Raw genomic sequence first — 18,711 nt, forward strand, 5'->3', positions numbered from 1 at the left:
TTTTCAAGTAGTTTACCATATAATTCAAACTGTGCAAAAAAAGACACTATGAAGCAAGGGAAAGTAGGATTAGTGCAAAATCTAGACAAAATGCTAAGAAACTTGTCCAGATTCTTGAATACCAGGGTCATGATTTATATTTATTTGGGCAATGGGAAGCCAGTGAAAGGCTTGTGGAGAGAGGGATGACATTGTCGTTAGTAGTACATTTGAAGATGACTCGAGTAGAAGTGTGGAAAATGAGTGAGAAAGGTGATAGAACATGACAGAAAACTGTTTTTGAGGCTGTTTCTTTTCTTGAGAAAATATTATTTCAAAAAGCATTCCTTGAACAAAAGAATGAATGAAGTGTTTATTGAACACCTAGCAGATGCAAAGCATTATACTAAGCACTGGGGAAACTAATAAAGAATATAATCCCTGCCCTCAAGGAGCTCCCATTTGAGGGGGGTGGGTGGGGAACAATACATATGGAAGGTTTTGGTTTCAAGTCAGATGGAAAAATCCCTTGTTCTTTAGGGTGCAACAGCAAAGGAGATAGTGATAACTCTTGTTTAATGTCATTTCCATTAATAAAATCCTATGCATTCCTGGTGTTGAACCACTTGACAGTACCAAGGATAATTATTAAGCACCTGTTAGATGCCAGGTGCTATGCTAGATGCTGGGCACATGAAAACAAAAATGTAGCAGTTGGGGGCAACTACGTGGCACAGTGGATAAAAGCACCAGCCCTGGATTCAGGAGGACCTGAGTTCAAATTTGACCTCAGACACTTGACACTTGCTAGCTGTGTGACCGTGGGCAAGTCACTTAACCCTCATTGCCCTGCAAAAAAAAAAGAAAAAAAAAGTTGCAGTTGTTGCCCTCATGCAATTTATAGTATCTGGGGAAAATGAAATGTTTTCCCTATATTAATAGCATATTATGTCTAATTACAAAATATATTAGCATATTAATTGTATGTTATAATATCTAATCATATAATATAATGTCTAACTATATAACATATAGTATTTAATTACATAATACAGTATTATAATATAATATATTGTATTATTATATTAATAATATCAATAATGATTGGTTTTAAGGTTTACAAAACACTTTACAAATATACTTGATAATATTTGCTTTCATAGCAAGCCTATAAGATAGGTGCTTTTATTATCCTAAATTTCCAACTGAAGAAATTGAGGCTGAAAGGTTATTTACCCAGGGTCATATGGCTAGGAAGTATCTGAGGTAGGATTCAAACCCAGGTCTTTCCAATTCATAGCCTACTGCACCTTCCTGTTTCTACAAAGTGTTTTCCACTGGCACCTGCAACTAGAGGGATCAGGATGGGTCTTGGGAAGGAGGCAGTGCTTGAATTGAACTTTGAAGGAATCCTAATGGTTCCTCAGGGAGGAGGTAAGGAAGAATCACATTGCAAGCATGGAGACAAACTATACAAAGGCACATAGGAGACAGATGCCTTATGGGGGAATAGCAAGCAACCAGTTTGACCAGGAGGCAGAATGTGTGAAGACATAAACTATGGGAGGGAAAAGGTCTGGAAAAGTACTGGAGCCAGACTGTGAAGGGCTTTCATAGCTAAGTAGAGAAATTGTTTGTTGTGGTTTATAAAGGTAACAGAGAATGGAGGGGCAGCTAGGTGATGCAGTGGTTTGGAATCAGGAAAAATCATCTTCCTGAGTCTGAATCTGGCTGCAGACATTAGCTAGGAGACCCTGGGCAGGTCGCTTAAGCCTGTTTGCCTCAGTTTCTTCCTCTATAAAATGAGCTGGAGAAGGAAATGGAAAACTACTCGAGGATCTCTGCCAAGAATGGTCAACTCTGTTATATACTACAGGATAAGAACTGAAAACAAACAAACAAAAAAGCCATTGGGCAGAGTAGTTTCAGTTAAATGATAAGATTGGACACCAGACTGCAAGAGGTGAAGAAGGGACTGGAAAGTGAAGCAATAAAGACAATGGGAGTAGACATCTTGTTCAAAGACTTCGGCTGTGAAAGAAGGTAAAGTAAAGAAGGGGAGACTGGAACACGATGATGTTATTTGAAGGGTAGAGTTGGTGAAAAGAGGGAGCCCACAATTTTCCATTTGTTTTAAGAACATCGTTACTAACTTTGGAGACGTAATGATGACAATGCAATATTATTCCATTTGTCATGTGTGTAGCTTGCTTTGTATACGTTTGTTTGTATGTTGTCTCCCCCATTAGACTGTAAGCTCCTTGAAGGCAGGCTCCGCCTTTTGGGGGGGGGTTTTTGTTGTTTTGGGTTTTTTTGGTGAGGCAGTTGGGGTTAAGTGACTTGCCCAGGGTCACACAGCTAGTAAGTGTCAAGTGTCTGAGGTCGGATTTGAACTCAGGTCCTCCTGACTCCAGGGCCAGTGCTCTATCCACTGTGCCACCTAGCTGCCCCAGGGTCCACCTTTTTGTATCCCTAGAGCTTAGCCCAGGTGCGCACTTGGTACCTACTAGGTACTTGATAAATGTTTATTGATTGATGTTACCATGGATACCACCTGAAAGTGTGATGGAGTATTTTCCTTACAAGACTAGGAGAATGGTGTTTTGGGGAGAGTGCCTGGTGGTCATAAAGTAAGGCAGTAAACATATTTTTCTCTTTCTAGGAGCAGTACAAACTGATTGGCACCAGCAGAGAATGGGAGGAAGGGGGCAATGGCAGGGTCTGGGATTTTGAAAAAAAAAACATTTTTAGTACAGGAAAGAAGCTGTGTTGATCTGAGGGGACCCTGTTTTAGCATTGTTGGTATTTTCCTTTATTTCCTATTACATTATGGCATCCAGGTGTTTTTTTCTTTGATGGTGCTTTGACTCTAAATATCTTTCCTCTGGTTCTCATATAGAGACCTTGAGCTGACTTCTTTACAGAAAATCAAGATCCTCTGATGGGGCACTCTCCCATGGACCCTGCTCATCAGTTCGGCATTTCCCTGTCTGTACTAGATGTCCCAGCTATCTATCCTCTCCTCATGTTCTGATGGAGAGGTGGCCCTCTTCCTTTATTGCAATCGCTCCTTTGTCAGTTCAGAGGTATCTTCCTTTAGTGTTTGTAACCAATACAAGGTCATTGGTTCAAATTAAGGTCTCTCTTAACCTCTTCCTGGGCAACTTAGGGCAAGTCACTTCCCTACTCTGAAAGTTAGTTTCCATGTTGATAAAATCATAGATCTTGAGCTGAAAGGGACCTCACAGGCCACCCACTGTGACCCCCTCTTTTTTTCTAGATCTAATCCTTCCTGGCCCCTAAGAGACCTTGTGGTTCCTAACTTATCCCTTGCTGTGGTGTCTGGCTCCCAGTAAACACATAATACCACTTTCTTCCTTGATGATGGGGTTCCGTAGGTAAATTAGGTTTAGGCTGGACTCAGAGAAGACCCACTTGAATATTATGGAAGTCGATCAATAAGCTTTTATTAAGCTCTATATTAGATACTGGGGATACAAAGCCTGAAATGAAAAAAAATGTCGGCTTTCATGGATCTTGCAATCAACTGAGAGGGACACCATGTACAGTATGTACAAAGATACAAAATAAATGCCAGGTAATTTTTTGGGGGGAAGACCCTGGGATCAGCAAAGGCTTCATGGAAGGAGGGACATTTGAGCTGAGTTTTGAAGGAAATTAGGGATTCCAAGAGGCAGAGGGGAGGAAGAAGCCCATTCCAAGAATGGACCACAGAGGTAAGAGATAGAAGGGGTATTTGAGGAATGACAAACAACAACCCATTTGGCCGTGGCAAATGGCCACATGGTATTAATAAAAATGAAAATTTAGAGGCAAGTGAAAGCTGTCTTTGGAAATATAGAAACAGTTTCTGTAGACCTGTATTTATACACAAATTGTATATATTTGCAGTATATAGAGTATAGTGCAGTATATGGGCAATATATGCATATATGTGAAGAAGCATGTAGTGTGTATATATAGTATGTGTGTATGTGTAGGTATATTTACATACATACATACATATACACATGCATCTATGAGAGCATATGTGTATATGTGTGTATCTATCTATATACCATACATACTACCTACTACTATACTACATATACACACTATAAACTACCTCACATATATGTATATCTTGCCCGTATACTGAATTGTATTTTGTATACTGTAAATATATATATATGTATATATATGTGTGTGTATATATATATGTATATATATATATATGTGTGTGTATATATAGAGTGTGTGTGTGTGTGTGTGTGTGTGTGTGTGTGTGTTCTTTCAGGGCTACAGTATAAAAATTAGATAATTAGTCTCAAAGAATTAAATACAAATTCTCCTTCTAGTGCTGTTAAATATCATTCCAAAGGCTTTCCATCCAAAGTGCCTACAAGGCTGCTCAGCAGTGGTCTCAATTAGGCCATCATCATTGTTTTCTCATTTCCTGCAGCTCCCTCCTGCTTTGCACCACAATTTGAAAAGAAGGGTTATTGAGAGATTCAAGAAATCCCTCTTCAGCCAGCAGAGCAATCCTTGTAACTTGAAATCTGAAATTAAAAAGGTACAGTATTCTATATATAGCAGTAACTCATCTTGGTGTTGACTACGGTGCTTCTGGAGGGGAGGGGGGAGGGACTCGTTCATCGATTCTCTGTGCTGGTCACCGGGGGACCTGTTATGCCCAAGCTGCAGAATGAGGGAAAGCGATACTTAATTCTCTCCTCGATTTCTCCAGCTGTCTTTCCTTTAAGACTATGGTGGTGAAGGAAATCAGAAGAGTTCAATTGTTATTTTATGTAAATATAATTTGTTTGGGAAAAAACCCCACCTTCCCCCTTTATCTGATAATATTCAGGTCCTTCACTAGGCTGTGACTCAAAGGACTGACCTTCCTTCTAGCCCCAGTGCCCCCATTCATTGGCTTAGTGATGGTGAACATGTCATTTCCCAGCTCTGAAGCCTCACCCATCGTCCTCTCCTGCTCAGAGATGGTATGATTGGCCGCGCTCGTGTGGGTAGGCTGCCTCTTTGTGTCATAGATGGGCAAGCCAAAGGGATTTTAGAAGCTATGCAGAGAAAAGCGCAGCTGAGGCCAAGACCACCTAGTGACAGGGAGGACGCCTCCTTTTTGAGGGCACGATTTTGGGGAAGGACCACCAGACTTTTCTTTCTCACCCAGGCCCAAGTCACACACAGCACTGTGGATGCATTCAGACAGGGAGGAAAGATGGTGATAACAACAACAGCAGCAACAATATGGATAACATTTCAATAGAGCATTCAGGTTGGCAGAACACCCTGCATATACATTATTATCTCAGTCGATCTTCACAACAACCCTGTGAGCTACTAGATGATTATTCCCATTTTACAGATAAAGACATTGAAGTGAAGAGGGGTTGGCTGCTTTGCCCAGCGTCACAGAGACAGGATTCAAAATCAGGCCTTCCTGACTCTGAGGAGTTCAGCACGCTGCATCTATCATGTCCCACCTGAGCTTGTTATTTTCATGATTAATAGCAACAGTGTTGGCCAATCTGTGGTGCACTTTGGGGTATGCAAAGCACTTTTCACATATCTCATTTGATCCTCATAACATCCCTATGAGGTTGATATTATACCTCATGGTTTCCCCATTTTGAAGCTCTGTAAACTAAGACTAAGGCCCAAAGACTTTCAGTGGATCAGCATGGGCACAGCTTTCCAACATGATCAGTTAATTTTTCCTGTCCAAGTTTCTTGTTCCCCATCACAAACTCAAGGGATAAGGGCACTGCTGCTCTTTATTTGGGAAATATGATAGACTCTTTGATGAAAAAAAAAAAAGAATGGAAACAGAATGCTTTTGTCTTTGTCTTGCTTCACTGGCGCCCATAACAAAAGGGAAGGGGGCATAAAAATGTAGGCAGCTGCAGATAAACAAAACATAAAACCACCTCACCGGAGATCAGAGAGCTCCTGCCTCTTTCATGGGCTGGGTTGGCAAGCAGGGCATAGAAACACAGCCACGGGAGATCAAAACAGGAGAGAAGGAGTTTCCAGCTATTTACTTTGCGATATTTACATGCTGCAGTGGGAAGACACACCAAACGTATTTTAGACAGAAGCCCAGAAATCCTGAGGAAAGATTGTATTTTGCTAAAACCTCATCATTATTAAAATGATATACAGCAAAATCTCAGGCCTCCAGAATAGTACAAATCCTGGTTTCACAGAACGGAAGGGAACATGGCTCCCATCTCTCTGATTGCCAGATTGGGACGTCCACTCTCTGAACCACCAGAACTTTCCATCATTTAAAAATACAGATACACTCTCCTGTTTGGTTGCTTCATCTGCCATTAATGAAATATTCTCTTCCCCTCCAGCCCTGATGTGCTGGGTGGCCAAGAAACTCATCCAACTTTCCTTCGGGAATCTTTCTTTTCACCAGCTTTTCTGTCTCCCTCCAGTCAGAGAATAGTTTGCTATTCTCTGATTCCTTTAGTCAAGAAACTATAACGGAAAGTGAGGTAACTCGAGAGGATCCCTTGAGAGGGGACTTGTCTATATTTTGCAACCTTGTAAGGCCGTTTGAGCTGACTTCTCAAAAATTCCATTGGGTAGCCTTTGGAAAACACTTTGAGGAAGGGACCAGGATATTCCAGAGTACCCTCCACGTATACAAATGGAAAGTCTTGGTGTAGCTCGAGAGGAACCTCAAGGATTCATGGGGTACCCAACATAGTAGATGCTCTAACCTAAATTAAAGAGAGAAGGATGGTGCTTCTTTGACTCTCAATCCAACGGCCCCATAATGTGTGTGGAGAAATCAAATGGAGGCCACAAGCCTCTGTGACACTGAGGTTTTAAGTCTGGTCTTGAACTGTGGGGAAGATGAGCTGTACCTTCCTCTGGGAGTCTGGGCATCGAACATCACGCCCATGCACCTTTTCCCTCTGATCATCCCACTCCAACTTGAGCCATCTGTTGCCTAGGCCATTCCACTTGACCCTTCTATTATCCATAAATTTCCCTACATCCTCTACCGCTCTTCCATCTTGTCATCTGTCTTCTTGGTTTAACTGAAACTTGACTCTACCCTAAGGAGGCCACCTACTGTACCATCTGTCCCACTGGCACCATTCCCCCTTCTTCCCCCCTGCCCCTCGATTGTCCTAATAGACCACTCATGCCTGTCCTTTAGTGTGTTCCCCTTAGCCACTTCCCTAATGGCCCAATCCTTCTGCCACCAGAGGCATAAAGCCATAGGGTCAGTCCTTGACAATCGGAGAGCGAAGCTTCTAAAAGCAGGATTTCCCTTTTGTCTAACAGGACCAGGGGGGTATTTACTGCCTCCTTATCCCTGAACCATGAGACTCTTCTTATCTTGAGGCTGTAGCTCTGTCAGGTTACCCTGCCTCAGGGGAAATAATTGGGGCTCTAACCCATCCAGAAATCTAGACCAGATGAATTGCAGAATCTCAGAGCTGAGAGGGCCTTCAGGGACCCCCCCACTCCCTCCTGTTCCCCAACAGGAATCCCTTCCATAACATATCCAACAAATATCCATCTAGCCTTTGCCTAAAGATCTCCAGCGATGGGAAACTCATGACCTCCTGAGGCAGCCAACTTGTCCATGTTCTCCCTAACAAGGAGGCCCCAAGTGGTCTGACCAGGCCCACATTCCAGCTTCGTGTCACTTCCCATGTTCTGGATAATTAGGCCTCCAGATTGCATTAGTTCTCTTGGCTGCTGTCTCCCTAAAACTCCATCAATTAAACTCCGATGCAAATGAGCAGTATTTATTCACATGAACCTCTGCTATCCAGCCATGGCTCTCCTAAGTAGGTTTTCTGAACTCAAGTGTAGGACATCTGGTCTCCTTGGACAACGGATATTTACAAAGCTGTTGGAAAGTGAGAGAAATAGCAGGAATATCCCATAAACAAAGTTTTCTGTTAAAATATAATGCAGTATGTTCCCAAAGTAGCATAATTCAGTTAAGGGAGATAGAGGGAAAGAGGGGGGAAACATATAGGAGTAACTGGAAGGGGGGAGATGGTGGAGAGGGAGCAAGAACAGCAGTACCTCTCAACAATCCTTTCATTTCCGCCACCTGCTTTCATTTAAGTGTTGCCCAATTTCCTTCAGGAGCTGCACACAGGAAATTAGATTCTCCTTAATTTGTATATTAGTTTCAGCTCCAAGCGATGCCCTTCTTTTGTGAGAAGGTCACCAAGATCCACTAACATGAATTCTAGTATGAGTAAAGTTGTCATTATCTCCAGTTGTCATTTGATACTTTGGGATTCTTAGAAAATGTAGTTCTCCTAAAACATTTCTCCCTTATCTGTTTATTGATTTATTTAAAGTTTTGAGCTCCAATTTCTATACCTTTCTAGTTCTCCTAAAACATTTCTCCCATATCTGTTTATTGATTTATTTAAAGTTTTGAGCTCCAAATTCTATCCCTCTCTCATTTGGTCCCCCCCTCCCCCTCTCCCTATGGTGGTAAGCAATCAGATATAGGTTATACATTCCTAAAACATTTCTAATTTAAAATTATCCTTCAGTACTTCAAAGTCAGGATTTCACTAGTGTGCTCACTCCTTCTGCTGACACAGCAACTCCTCTTTGACTTAGCAGTCAGTTTTCGTGAATTGTGGTCATTTGAAACATAGTTCATTATGCTTGGGCCAAGCTCTTGGCCACCTTGGCTAGTCTGGCCCTTGGACAGCAGATGTCATCTGTCTCAAGAGCATGCCAACTGGCTAGAATCTGGCCAGGCTGGAGATCTGTTGACTTCCAAAGCCTAGGCTCAGAGTAGGTCTTTAGTGAAGGGCATTATCAGTTAATCCATTAAATACTAAAACTCTGCACTTCTTTTCAAGACAGAATCATGTTAGATCCCAAGCATAGTGTTTTGGTGAGGCAGCCAGGTGGCATTGTGGATCTAGTGCTGGATCTTCAGTCAGGAAGACTCACCCTCCCGAGTTCAAACCTGGCCTCAGACACTTGCTAGCTGTGTGACCCTGGGCAAGTCACTTTATCCTGTTTGCCTCAGTTTCCTCATCTGTCAAATGAGCTGGAGAAGGATGTGGCAAACAATTCTAGTATCTGCCAAGAAAACCCCAAATGAGGTCACAGAGAGTCAGACATGACTAAAAGGACCAAACAGTATGTTAAGAGCATGTCAGCATATTTTATTTTATATATTGATTTTTAAGTTCATAGGCAGAGCTAGAAGAAGAGAATGTAGACTATCTGGTCTAAGCCCTTGACAGGTGAGGAAATTGAAGTGCAAGGAGATAGTGACTAGTTCAAGGTCATATAGATAATAAATGGCAGAGTTTGGATTTGAAGCTGGGTTTTCAGACTTAAGTCTAGTGTTCGTTTTAGCAAACTACACTACTCCTATAAGCCATTTGCTGTTTCTAAGAGTTTGAGGTGGCCCTATACAATACAATTATCTGGGCCTACAGGGCTTCTCTGGAGATGAAGGCATCCATAGCTGCCCAGTTTGTATTCTATCAAAGATGCTTTTTGAGGAATGGTGGGATTGCGAAACAATCTATTAAGGGGACCTAGGTTCAAATGTACAGCTTCCATTTACTATATATGTGACCTTGGGCAAGTAACTTACTATCTCTGGCCTCCAATTTCTTCCTTTATAAAAGGGTCAAACTTAATGATCTCTGATATCCCTTCTTACTCTTACAGTGGTCCTGTTATTCTGTTAAGTGACTTCAACTGTTTTGGGGACCATATCCTGCCCCCTTAAGTGAATTAACCATCTATAGTAAAAGTTTTCGATATCCTGGTTTGATAACACTTAAAAGAAGTGCCCCTGGCTTATCCAGTCCTGTATGCCCAGTTGTTTCCAGGGTATTTCTTTCCTCATTTCCCACATCTAGTTTACAATTTCCTGCTGAAACCTGATTCCCTTCCTGACTTTTCAGTCTGTGTCAATCATGGCCCCCCAGCCCCACGTTCTTCATCCTGGAGTTATCTTTAGTTCATGGCTGTGTTTCATGCCATGAAGATACCAAGACCCATATTTCTGTCCATTAAAATGCCTTAAACACCCAGGTCTCCCTGACACCATCCTAGGCCATTCAGTCCATCCCACATACTCCTGCTGGATTAATTTACCTTAAATATCATGTGGATATTGGAAAGCTGGAGCCTATCCAGGGGACAAAAAGGACAGTGAAAGGCCTTGAGTCTGTGCCCAGTGAGGCTGGATTGAAGGATCTAGTGTGCTTTAGCCTGGAAAAGAGAAGACTTGGGGGAGGGGTGCAGGCATGACAGCTTTCACCTATCTGGAGGGCAGTCTTGTCAAGTCCACAAACCTTTATTAAGCATTTGTGCTTTGTTGGGCCCTGCACTGGGCACTGGAGAGACAAAGAAGCAAAAACAGCCACACACATACAAGACCAGTCTATTCATCTAGCTACATCTCTATGGTAGATGGGAGGTAATCATAGAGCAAAGGCACTGGGAAGGCCCCCAGCAGAAAGCAGAGACTGCGGGAAGCCAGAGAAACCTAGAGGCAGAGTTGGACCCAAAGCACAGAACTGAGGACCATGTTCAGGGGCAGCAAAGAGGCTGATTCGGACCTAACAGGAAGAGGCTGGGCTGCCCTGGAGCCCGAGGGCGCCGCCTCACGGCCACTCGTGTGATCATTTGTGTTTAGATGGTGTTCTTTCTCAGGGCTCTGAGGTTCCTTTCTACTCTGGAACTGTGATTCTGATTCTCTGAAGAGCATTTCTATTTCTAGTCACCCAAAAGACCATATTGGGAAACCCTTGCATGCAATGAGCCATCAGATGTGTAGAGAAAGTTTTGTTTGAACCAGTGTGCTCACTGTGATTTGAGATCAAGTCTGCTTTGCACTGTCTTAAGGCCCCTGAGGACTGGGGCTGGCTTGTTTGCAATTGTATTCTTGTATTCTCAATGGCACCCAAAATATAGACCCTATAGAGATGCTCAATATATATTTATCAAATGAGTACCTTGATGGCATCCTGTATGGTATTTAATATTTAAAAATAAACTGTCGTTTCCTCCTGTTTTACTTAGTGGTTGCCATTAATTTCAGGTGTCCTTAAAATGCCCTTGAAGGCAAATGAACGAATGAAAAAACATTAAGCCTTTATGACATGCATGTGTCAAGCTCTATACTAAGTGTCATTGAGGTAGAAATAAAAAAGTGAGAGAAAGTCCCTGCTCTCAGTGAGCTCACATTCTAACGGGAAGAAGAACAGGAAGAGAAAAAGCAGAAAGAGAAGGAAAAAGACAGAAGGATAAGGAGGAGCAAAACTACTAGCATTTCTACTGTGCTTTTAGGTTTGCAGAATTCCTGACACCTAGGAGAAGATTTAAGAACAGAACAGAACATGCCTCTCTTCTGACTGGTGTGTGGTTTGGGGCAGATTGGAATCTGGCAGAGGCAGGGATTTCTGGGATATCCAGTGGGGCTTGACTTAGGTTGCATTGGCTGAATGGTCCAACTCAACCTGCTTTGTGCCTGTGAACTCGAATTAAAAATGTACTAACTTGCAAACCTGAAATGACTGCAGCATCGCAGCTGGTTGGCACCAATGGTGAAAGGAGAGGTGGGAAATTGTTATTGAGAAGCGAAAGAGATAGCCAGAAGATTCACTAGCGGAGAAGGAGATTCAGTAACTGCTGCTTTCCTAACTTCTTTCACGTAGTGAATTGTTTTGCCTTATGGTAGGCCCAGATTCAAAGTGAAGAGGAGGAAAATGAAGGTTTCTAGACCAAAAGTAGTTAATAGGAATTGGAAGAATTTGTATTAAGAAATGTAGTTTTCCTTGGTGTATCATCCTTCAGAGAAAGGGAATGAAAGAAAATGTGGTTTGGGCTGAATGGACTGCTTTGTTGAATAATTGGCATTTATTTCTCCTGCATCTGATAAAACTAACACCTTGGGGTTGCATCTCCACGCCATTGTATTTCTAGCCACTTAAAAATTTTGCATTCATAAAATATCATGTTTCTGGGACTGTTTTTCCCCTGTGACCAGGGACTCATCTGGCTTGCTTTGACAGCTGCCTCGGGTTTCTGATAAGCACCTCTGCAAGGAGGAAGATGCTTCCTTATCTATTTGCAAGATACTGCAAACCGCAGAGCTCCCACTCTTATGTGCATGAACCCAAAGAAATGAAAAGCCCGGAATCTCACCCCGTTGGGGTTGGAGAAGATGCTTCTGCTTATCCTTTCATTTTGCTTTTCAGCTATCCCAAGGATCTCCAGAACCAATCGAACCAAACTTTTTTACAGCAGATTGTCATTTATTGCTGCACTCGTCAGGTGGAAATGCACTCCCCGCAAATGACAGGACAGGTAATGATTTTGTGCTGAAGACGTACTTTGAAATCTACTTTTCTGCTAGGAGATATGTTGTTTTGATTGGCAGTTTTCCGTGAAGAGAATTTAGCTTAGAAGGAAAAGAAAATGGAACCGCTTCTTGATTAGCCATGACAACAAGGAGGCCAGGCCAGAATCGGAGGGGATGGGGATAGGGCTTCTAATTCAAACCCATAGAAAATTGCCCAATCGTCTTTTGGCCCCTGTGTTTAATCTTCATACCCTTCCTTGGATGCTTCTTACCTGAGGAGCCTCACCTGTAAAATGGGAGACTTGCCCTGGATAACCCTGGGGCTCCTTCCAGTTCCAAGTCTTGGTATTAGCATCCTCTGCTCCTTGATCTTTGATTGGTCCCATAGACATCATAGCAAGTCCACCGGCTTTGCTCGGATTTGCTTCTCTTCTTTCTCTTGCTTGTTCTTGATGGAAATGTCCACGATGTGAAATGCTCCAGAGAGGGAGGGGAAGGAGGAAGAGGAGGGATGGCTGGGGCCCGTCAGGCCATGGACGCTTTGAGGAGAATTCAGACGAGTAGTGGCCTAACTGAATTGTTTCTGAAAATCTCCCTTGTGGATTTAGCCCTTAGGTGGCTGTGAGGAGGGACCCTGAGACCTCATACCCTCCCCCCAGTCTTTGAAGTCCTTTAAATGGTGCTGCTTGCTGGGCTGGCCACATGTGTTTGCTCTGGAGTCAGGGTCACCTGCCGGATTCAGAAATCCCGAAGGCTTTTGTTGTACTCTGCACATCAAACAGATCCGGCCAGCTCCTCAAACGACTGTTTTTTCCCTAGGTTTTGCAGTCGTTGCTGCAGCATTTCCCTGTATTCTTAAAGTCTTGGTCAGATTAATTGGTTTGGCCAAGGCTCTGAAATGAGGAAGCATGGGGAGGTCAACAGGACCTCAGGTCAATGCTTTATAGGGAGCACAGCAGCTGCCCTTCTGAGAGCCGATCCTGGATGTTTCCTAAGGCAAATGAATGGGTTTCAGGCCAGGGATGCTCTGAGGAGATAACGGAAGCCGGCCTTCTCTTTTCCAAGAACTTTCTAGGCTCCCTTCCCACACAGTGACCCACCCCTGGGTTCCAGAAGGAGGTCAGGGCCCATTAGCTCATTGCAACCTGGGGGGAAAGGAAATGAAGTAATGCAGAACAAGACTGTTTTAGGTTTGGCTTTTGTTTTGCAAAATAGGAAGCACCTTCTAACAGTCTAGTTAACTGGGTTTGATTCCCCCCTAGGCAGCCACACAAAAGACTGCTGCCTTTCATCATACCCCCTTGCTTTCCTCCAAAATCTTTTCCTGCCAAGTGTACGCCTCATTTGTGTGCCTTATTGGCTATATGGGGCTTCTGTAGCTAAGCAAGGCAGTCCGTGACTGCCTGGGTCTGGGAACTAATCTTTAGTTTATTTACTTAGCAATGGGTAAGGATTCTTTTTTTTTTTTGCCATAGAAATTCCTACTTCAGCTTTTCATATTAGCATCATGATTGATATAATAGGAGAAATTAAAAGTGGTCATTTTTATCACGAAGAAATTATTCTGTTCTCAGTTTTGTCCTATTGTTATAACATTTTACCTTAACCTCAGCCAGACTTCTGGTGTTCAGTTATCTGATATCATTTGATTATTTCAGGACTTCCTAGCAGCTTTGATCTGGAGGAGGGAATAACCTATGAACAGATGCAGGTCAGGTTTGTGTGTTGTCTCTGAACAATGATATGGTTTTGTTGTTGTTGACTTTTCACTTAATGAGCAATGGTTACTGAACTGAATTTCCTTTACCTCTAGACTGTGATTGAAGAGGTCCTAGAAGAAAGTGGCTATTACAATTTTACTTCTAACAGGTGAGATGAAGCATTTACTTTAAAAATAGGAAGAAGAAATCGGGATAGTTGAATGAGAAATCTGATTTATATCTTCAATTCCAACCTTTTTTATTTTCACTTTTCATTGAAAGGCATTTTATATATATATTGGCCTGGACTAGATAAAACCTTGGGTGAAAGAGATTTCTGTCAGCCCTTTGTGTGGATGCAGCTGCTGTATTCACTATTGAAACAGAAAGATGGTGATCACTCAGTTGCAATTTTGCCTCATTACTCTTTTTCCATTATGAAAATAATAAATGGAATTGAATAAAAGGCACTTCCAAGCCAGTCATCTTATTAGGAGATTTTTTTCTCCTATTCCTCCTCAAAGATTGTAAATTCATGTTTCCAAAACCCAAAATAGCATATTTCATTTCTCATTTAGAAATCACACACACACACACAAGCTAAAAAAGGAACTGGTATGGAGAGAATTAAGATATGTTGATTGGGGGTGGGAAGGTCTGCTATTATGGACAGCCATTCTCTGAATACAATTAAAAATCTTAGATTTCATTGTTCAATTATAAATATTGTTTGTGATCTACAGAGCTTCTACTGGTTTCTCATCCAATTTCTTCAGACATACCACTTTTAATGGGCACTGGTAGGTCAATTTCACAGCTTCATAGAGTTCCAGAGCCTAAAGTTCATCCAGTCCAAGGCCCTCGATTTTGTTTGTGCATTGTTGTTTGTGTGTTGTCTCCTCTGTTTGTACATGGGCTCCTTGAGGGCAGAGACATTTTCCCTTCTTGGCATCCCCAGCACTTGCTTGGCACACAGGGGGCAGTTAATAGATGCTTGTTGGCTTGTCCTTTTCACCAGACCACTTTGTTTCAGCTTTCACAGTGCATCTTCTCTTCAAGTGTTTGAGAAACTTATATGCATAGCCATTTATCTATATTGCTCAGGCTAAAATGTCAACCTGGTCCCAGGAATGATGCAGTACTGTTCATTTGGCCATGCTGCCCACTCTTTCAGGTCAGAAGGAAAGAAGGAAGGAAAGGAAGGAAAGGAAGGAAGGAAGGAAGGAAGGAAGGAAGGAAGGAAGGAAGGAAGGAAGGAAAAAGAAAGAAAGAAAGAAGGGAAGGAAGGGAAGGAAGGAAGGAAGGAAAGAAGGAAGGAAGGAAGGAAGGAAGGAAGGAAGGAAGGAAGGAAGGAAGGAAGGGAAGGAAGGAAAGAAGAAAAGAAAGGAAGTAGCACTTTAAGGCCATTAGATGATTTTTTTTAATCTTTGGAGAGATGGTTGAATTCTTGACTGCTCTTATCTCTTCTCTGCAAAGATTCTCTCATGAATCTCACATGTCTAAGATTACTCAACTACTATCTTGGTTTGATGATTTATTTCCAAAATACTACTTCTATAAATGTGGATTTGTTATGATTGTTCAGAGAAGGGATGAGTAATTCTTGTTCTCCAAAGATATATCGTTATAAGAAATTACCACCACCACCCACCCACCTTCCCTGGAGTGTTGGTTGAATAATCGACTTCTCCTTTTTTCTCAGTACAGTCCTGAAATGCAGTACTAATACAAAATTGTTCCTCTGAGGCTTGGTACATCCAGTCTTCCCTGAATGACACCAGCTTCTTGTGTCCCTGATTCAAAATGCCTCCTGACTTGAAGTTGAAATCTGCCTAAATGTGCAGTATATGCAGTAAAATGATGGCAAACTTTAAAAATTGCATTCCTTTGAAGGCCACAAATCTCAGGCTGACATTATTCACAAATCCCAGAAGAAATAGCAAAGCTGAAACTTGGTATAAAAAGGAGCTGCTAGTAAGTTTCCATTTGTAGGATGCCTATAGCCCATTGTTTTCAGCAAGGTTGAATTTAGTATCAAAGCTGTAAGTCGCTAGTCCCAGTTCTGCCAGTGATTAGCCAAATTGCCTGGAGCAAGTTACTTCTGGGGCAGTTAGGTGGCCCAGTGGGTAAAAACACCAGCCCTGGATTCAGGAAGGCCTGAGTTCAAATGTGACCTCAGACACTTGACACTTACTAGCTGTTTGACTCTGGGCAGGTCACTTAACCCTCATTGCCTCATCAAAAAACAAAAACAAAAACAAAATCAAGCTACTTCCTCTCCAGGTCTTACTTTGTTCCCTTTTTTTCATACAAAGAAGGAGAACTAGATCATTTCTAAGGTTCTTTCCAAGTCCTACAATTCTGTGGCCACAGTGAGACTTCTTAGAAGAGCTTTGTATCTTGTTTAAAAAGTGAAATACATATTTTTGCACATATAGAGAAATTATAGCTACCTCTTCCATCCCGTCATTCTTAATGTTTTAAAAATTAGAGGTCATGGTATAGCCAACCAAATCATGTTTTTTGTCTGGAAGAGTAGTTTTTTTTTTGTTTTGTTTTTTTGGTTTTTTGGTGGGGCAATGAGGGTTAAGTGACTTGCCCAGGGTCACACAGCTAGTAAGTGTCAAGTGTCTGAGGCCGGATTTGAACTCAGGTACTCCTGAATCCAGAGCCGGTGCTTTATCCACTGCACCTGGAAGAGTAGTTTTGAATTCAAATTCTATTTGGTTTTAATTTGTAGCACTAATCTAATGTGTACCCCTAGTCTAGTCAACATAAAGGACTTACTGTGTACTGTGCATTGAGCTAATTTCTGGGGATACAAAGAGGATAGTCTCTGCTGTCAAGGAGCTAGGTGACCTAGTAAATAAAGTGTTGGGCCTGGACTCTGGAAGACCTGAGATCGAATCCAGCCTCAGACACTCACTAGTTGTGTGGCCAAGTCACTTAACTGTTTCCTGCTTCATTTTCTTTGACTGCAAAATGGGGATAATCACAGTGTGTACCTTGTGGGGCTGTTGTAAAGTGATTGGCACAGTGCCTGGCATATAGCGTAGATGCTCAATATATGCTTGCTCTCTTCCTTCTCTCAGAGCTCACAGTCTAATGGGGAAGACAACATGCACACACTTGCATGCATACAAGAGATGCTTTGCTTAACATCAGAAAGACCCGTTCATCCAATCCCATATACAGTTGAATTGAAGGACTGCTGGCCATGGGTCATGACTTGGAGTTCTGCAGGAAGCTTGAAGCTGCCCATGGATTTGTGGTGCAGTTTGAGATCCTTGTTCTAGAACCCATGAAGAAGAGAACATTTTCCTCATTATGATAAAGAGATGATAAGCTCTCATATAAAGATAACATTCTGAGCTGAATGGAATGGGAAACATGGCTCCCAGACTCAGATTCAAATAATGAGCTTATCTCAGACTTGATTTTATTTGCTCCCAGATCCACACACCTTCACATTTTCTTTCCTCTTCTGGCAATTGATTGATTGATTGATTGATTGGCTTTTTATAGCAGTGGCAGCTCCTAGGCAGGATATTTCTTGGGAGCTAATCACTGATTGAGAACAATAACCCTTGACTCTGCCTAAAGCCATGAGCCATTTTCAGGTGGCCATTAATTGCCAAGAAATGGGCCAGGTTCCAATTAGAAATAAATAATTATCCATAAACAGGGGAAAACACAGCAGCCCATTTTTTCAAAATAAGATCAGCCATTACTCTTGTGTTTTTTCCACAAACTATGGAATCACCTTAAAGGTAGGGAGATAATCTTTAAAGTCTCACGTATAATTCAGAAATGTATTCCCCATTGCTGCCAGCCTTAGAAAAATGTTCCCTCTATCGTCCACCCAGACCCTTTGATCTTTATCAAAGGTCTTGCAGTAGATGAAGATTCGAGTGGGGTGGGGGCTGGGGGGAGTGAGGACCCCTGATTCACGTCCCCAAATGAGGGGGCTGCAGTCGGCGGCTTCAAGGTCCCTTCCATTTCTACATCTGTGGACCACTCATCTAGGGGGTTAGTTTGCAATATCAGATTGTTGGCTTAATGTAAAATGTCCCATGACGGGTCCTGAAGAAACCCTCCACAGAGGGGTTGTGAGAAGCCCCATGCTAGCAGGCCCTGCCTTCAGGAAGTTTGTGGTTCAAGACAAGTAGCATCAGCTGAGTAGACCAAGAGCAGGAGGCTGAGATATGAATTGAATAAAAATAAAGAGTATATTCATTATAGGACTTGGTTTCCAAACTTATTGGAAATCGCTAGGTTCCTTGTTATGCCGCAGAGGGGCTTACCAAATGGAGAGGCTTGGGAGGAGGGGCAGGGAAGGGGGTTTTATTTTATGCTTCTAAAATAATAAGCAACCTGTCTCAGTGGCTAGTAGTGTACTGCTGGGCCTAGAGCTAGGAAGATGAGTTCAAATCCTGCCTCTGACGCTCACTACTTGTATGACCTTGGGCAGGTCACTTCATTTCTTTTGGCCTCAGGCCACTCACCACAGCTCAGTTACCAAGACACAGACATTTTGAAATTGATGTTGGTGGAGGGAGTTCTCACATCAGGGAAGAAAGCCACAGGTCCATTGGAATTCTCCCTAAACAACTAGACAGAATATAGTTGACCTGCTTCAGGGGTGTTCCAGAGAGAAAAAAAATACTTTAGAAT

The 18,711-nt window shown here is 42.3% G+C and overlaps 1 protein-coding gene across 1 annotated transcript in view; it reads left to right on the top strand.

The window, feature by feature from the left end:
• NEK10 (NIMA related kinase 10) overlaps window positions 1–18,711 on the top strand; it is a 241,392-nt gene that overhangs the window by 213,776 nt on the left and 8,905 nt on the right. Inside the window, 4 exon segments of the mRNA XM_043969156.1 lie at window positions 4,442–4,552; window positions 12,234–12,342; window positions 13,996–14,048; window positions 14,151–14,206. Coding sequence (XP_043825091.1) covers window positions 4,442–4,552; window positions 12,234–12,342; window positions 13,996–14,048; window positions 14,151–14,206 — 329 coding nt within the window.

Source organism: Dromiciops gliroides, chromosome 5 (genome assembly GCF_019393635.1).
Source record: "Dromiciops gliroides isolate mDroGli1 chromosome 5, mDroGli1.pri, whole genome shotgun sequence".
Lineage (NCBI taxonomy): Eukaryota > Metazoa > Chordata > Mammalia > Microbiotheria > Microbiotheriidae > Dromiciops > Dromiciops gliroides.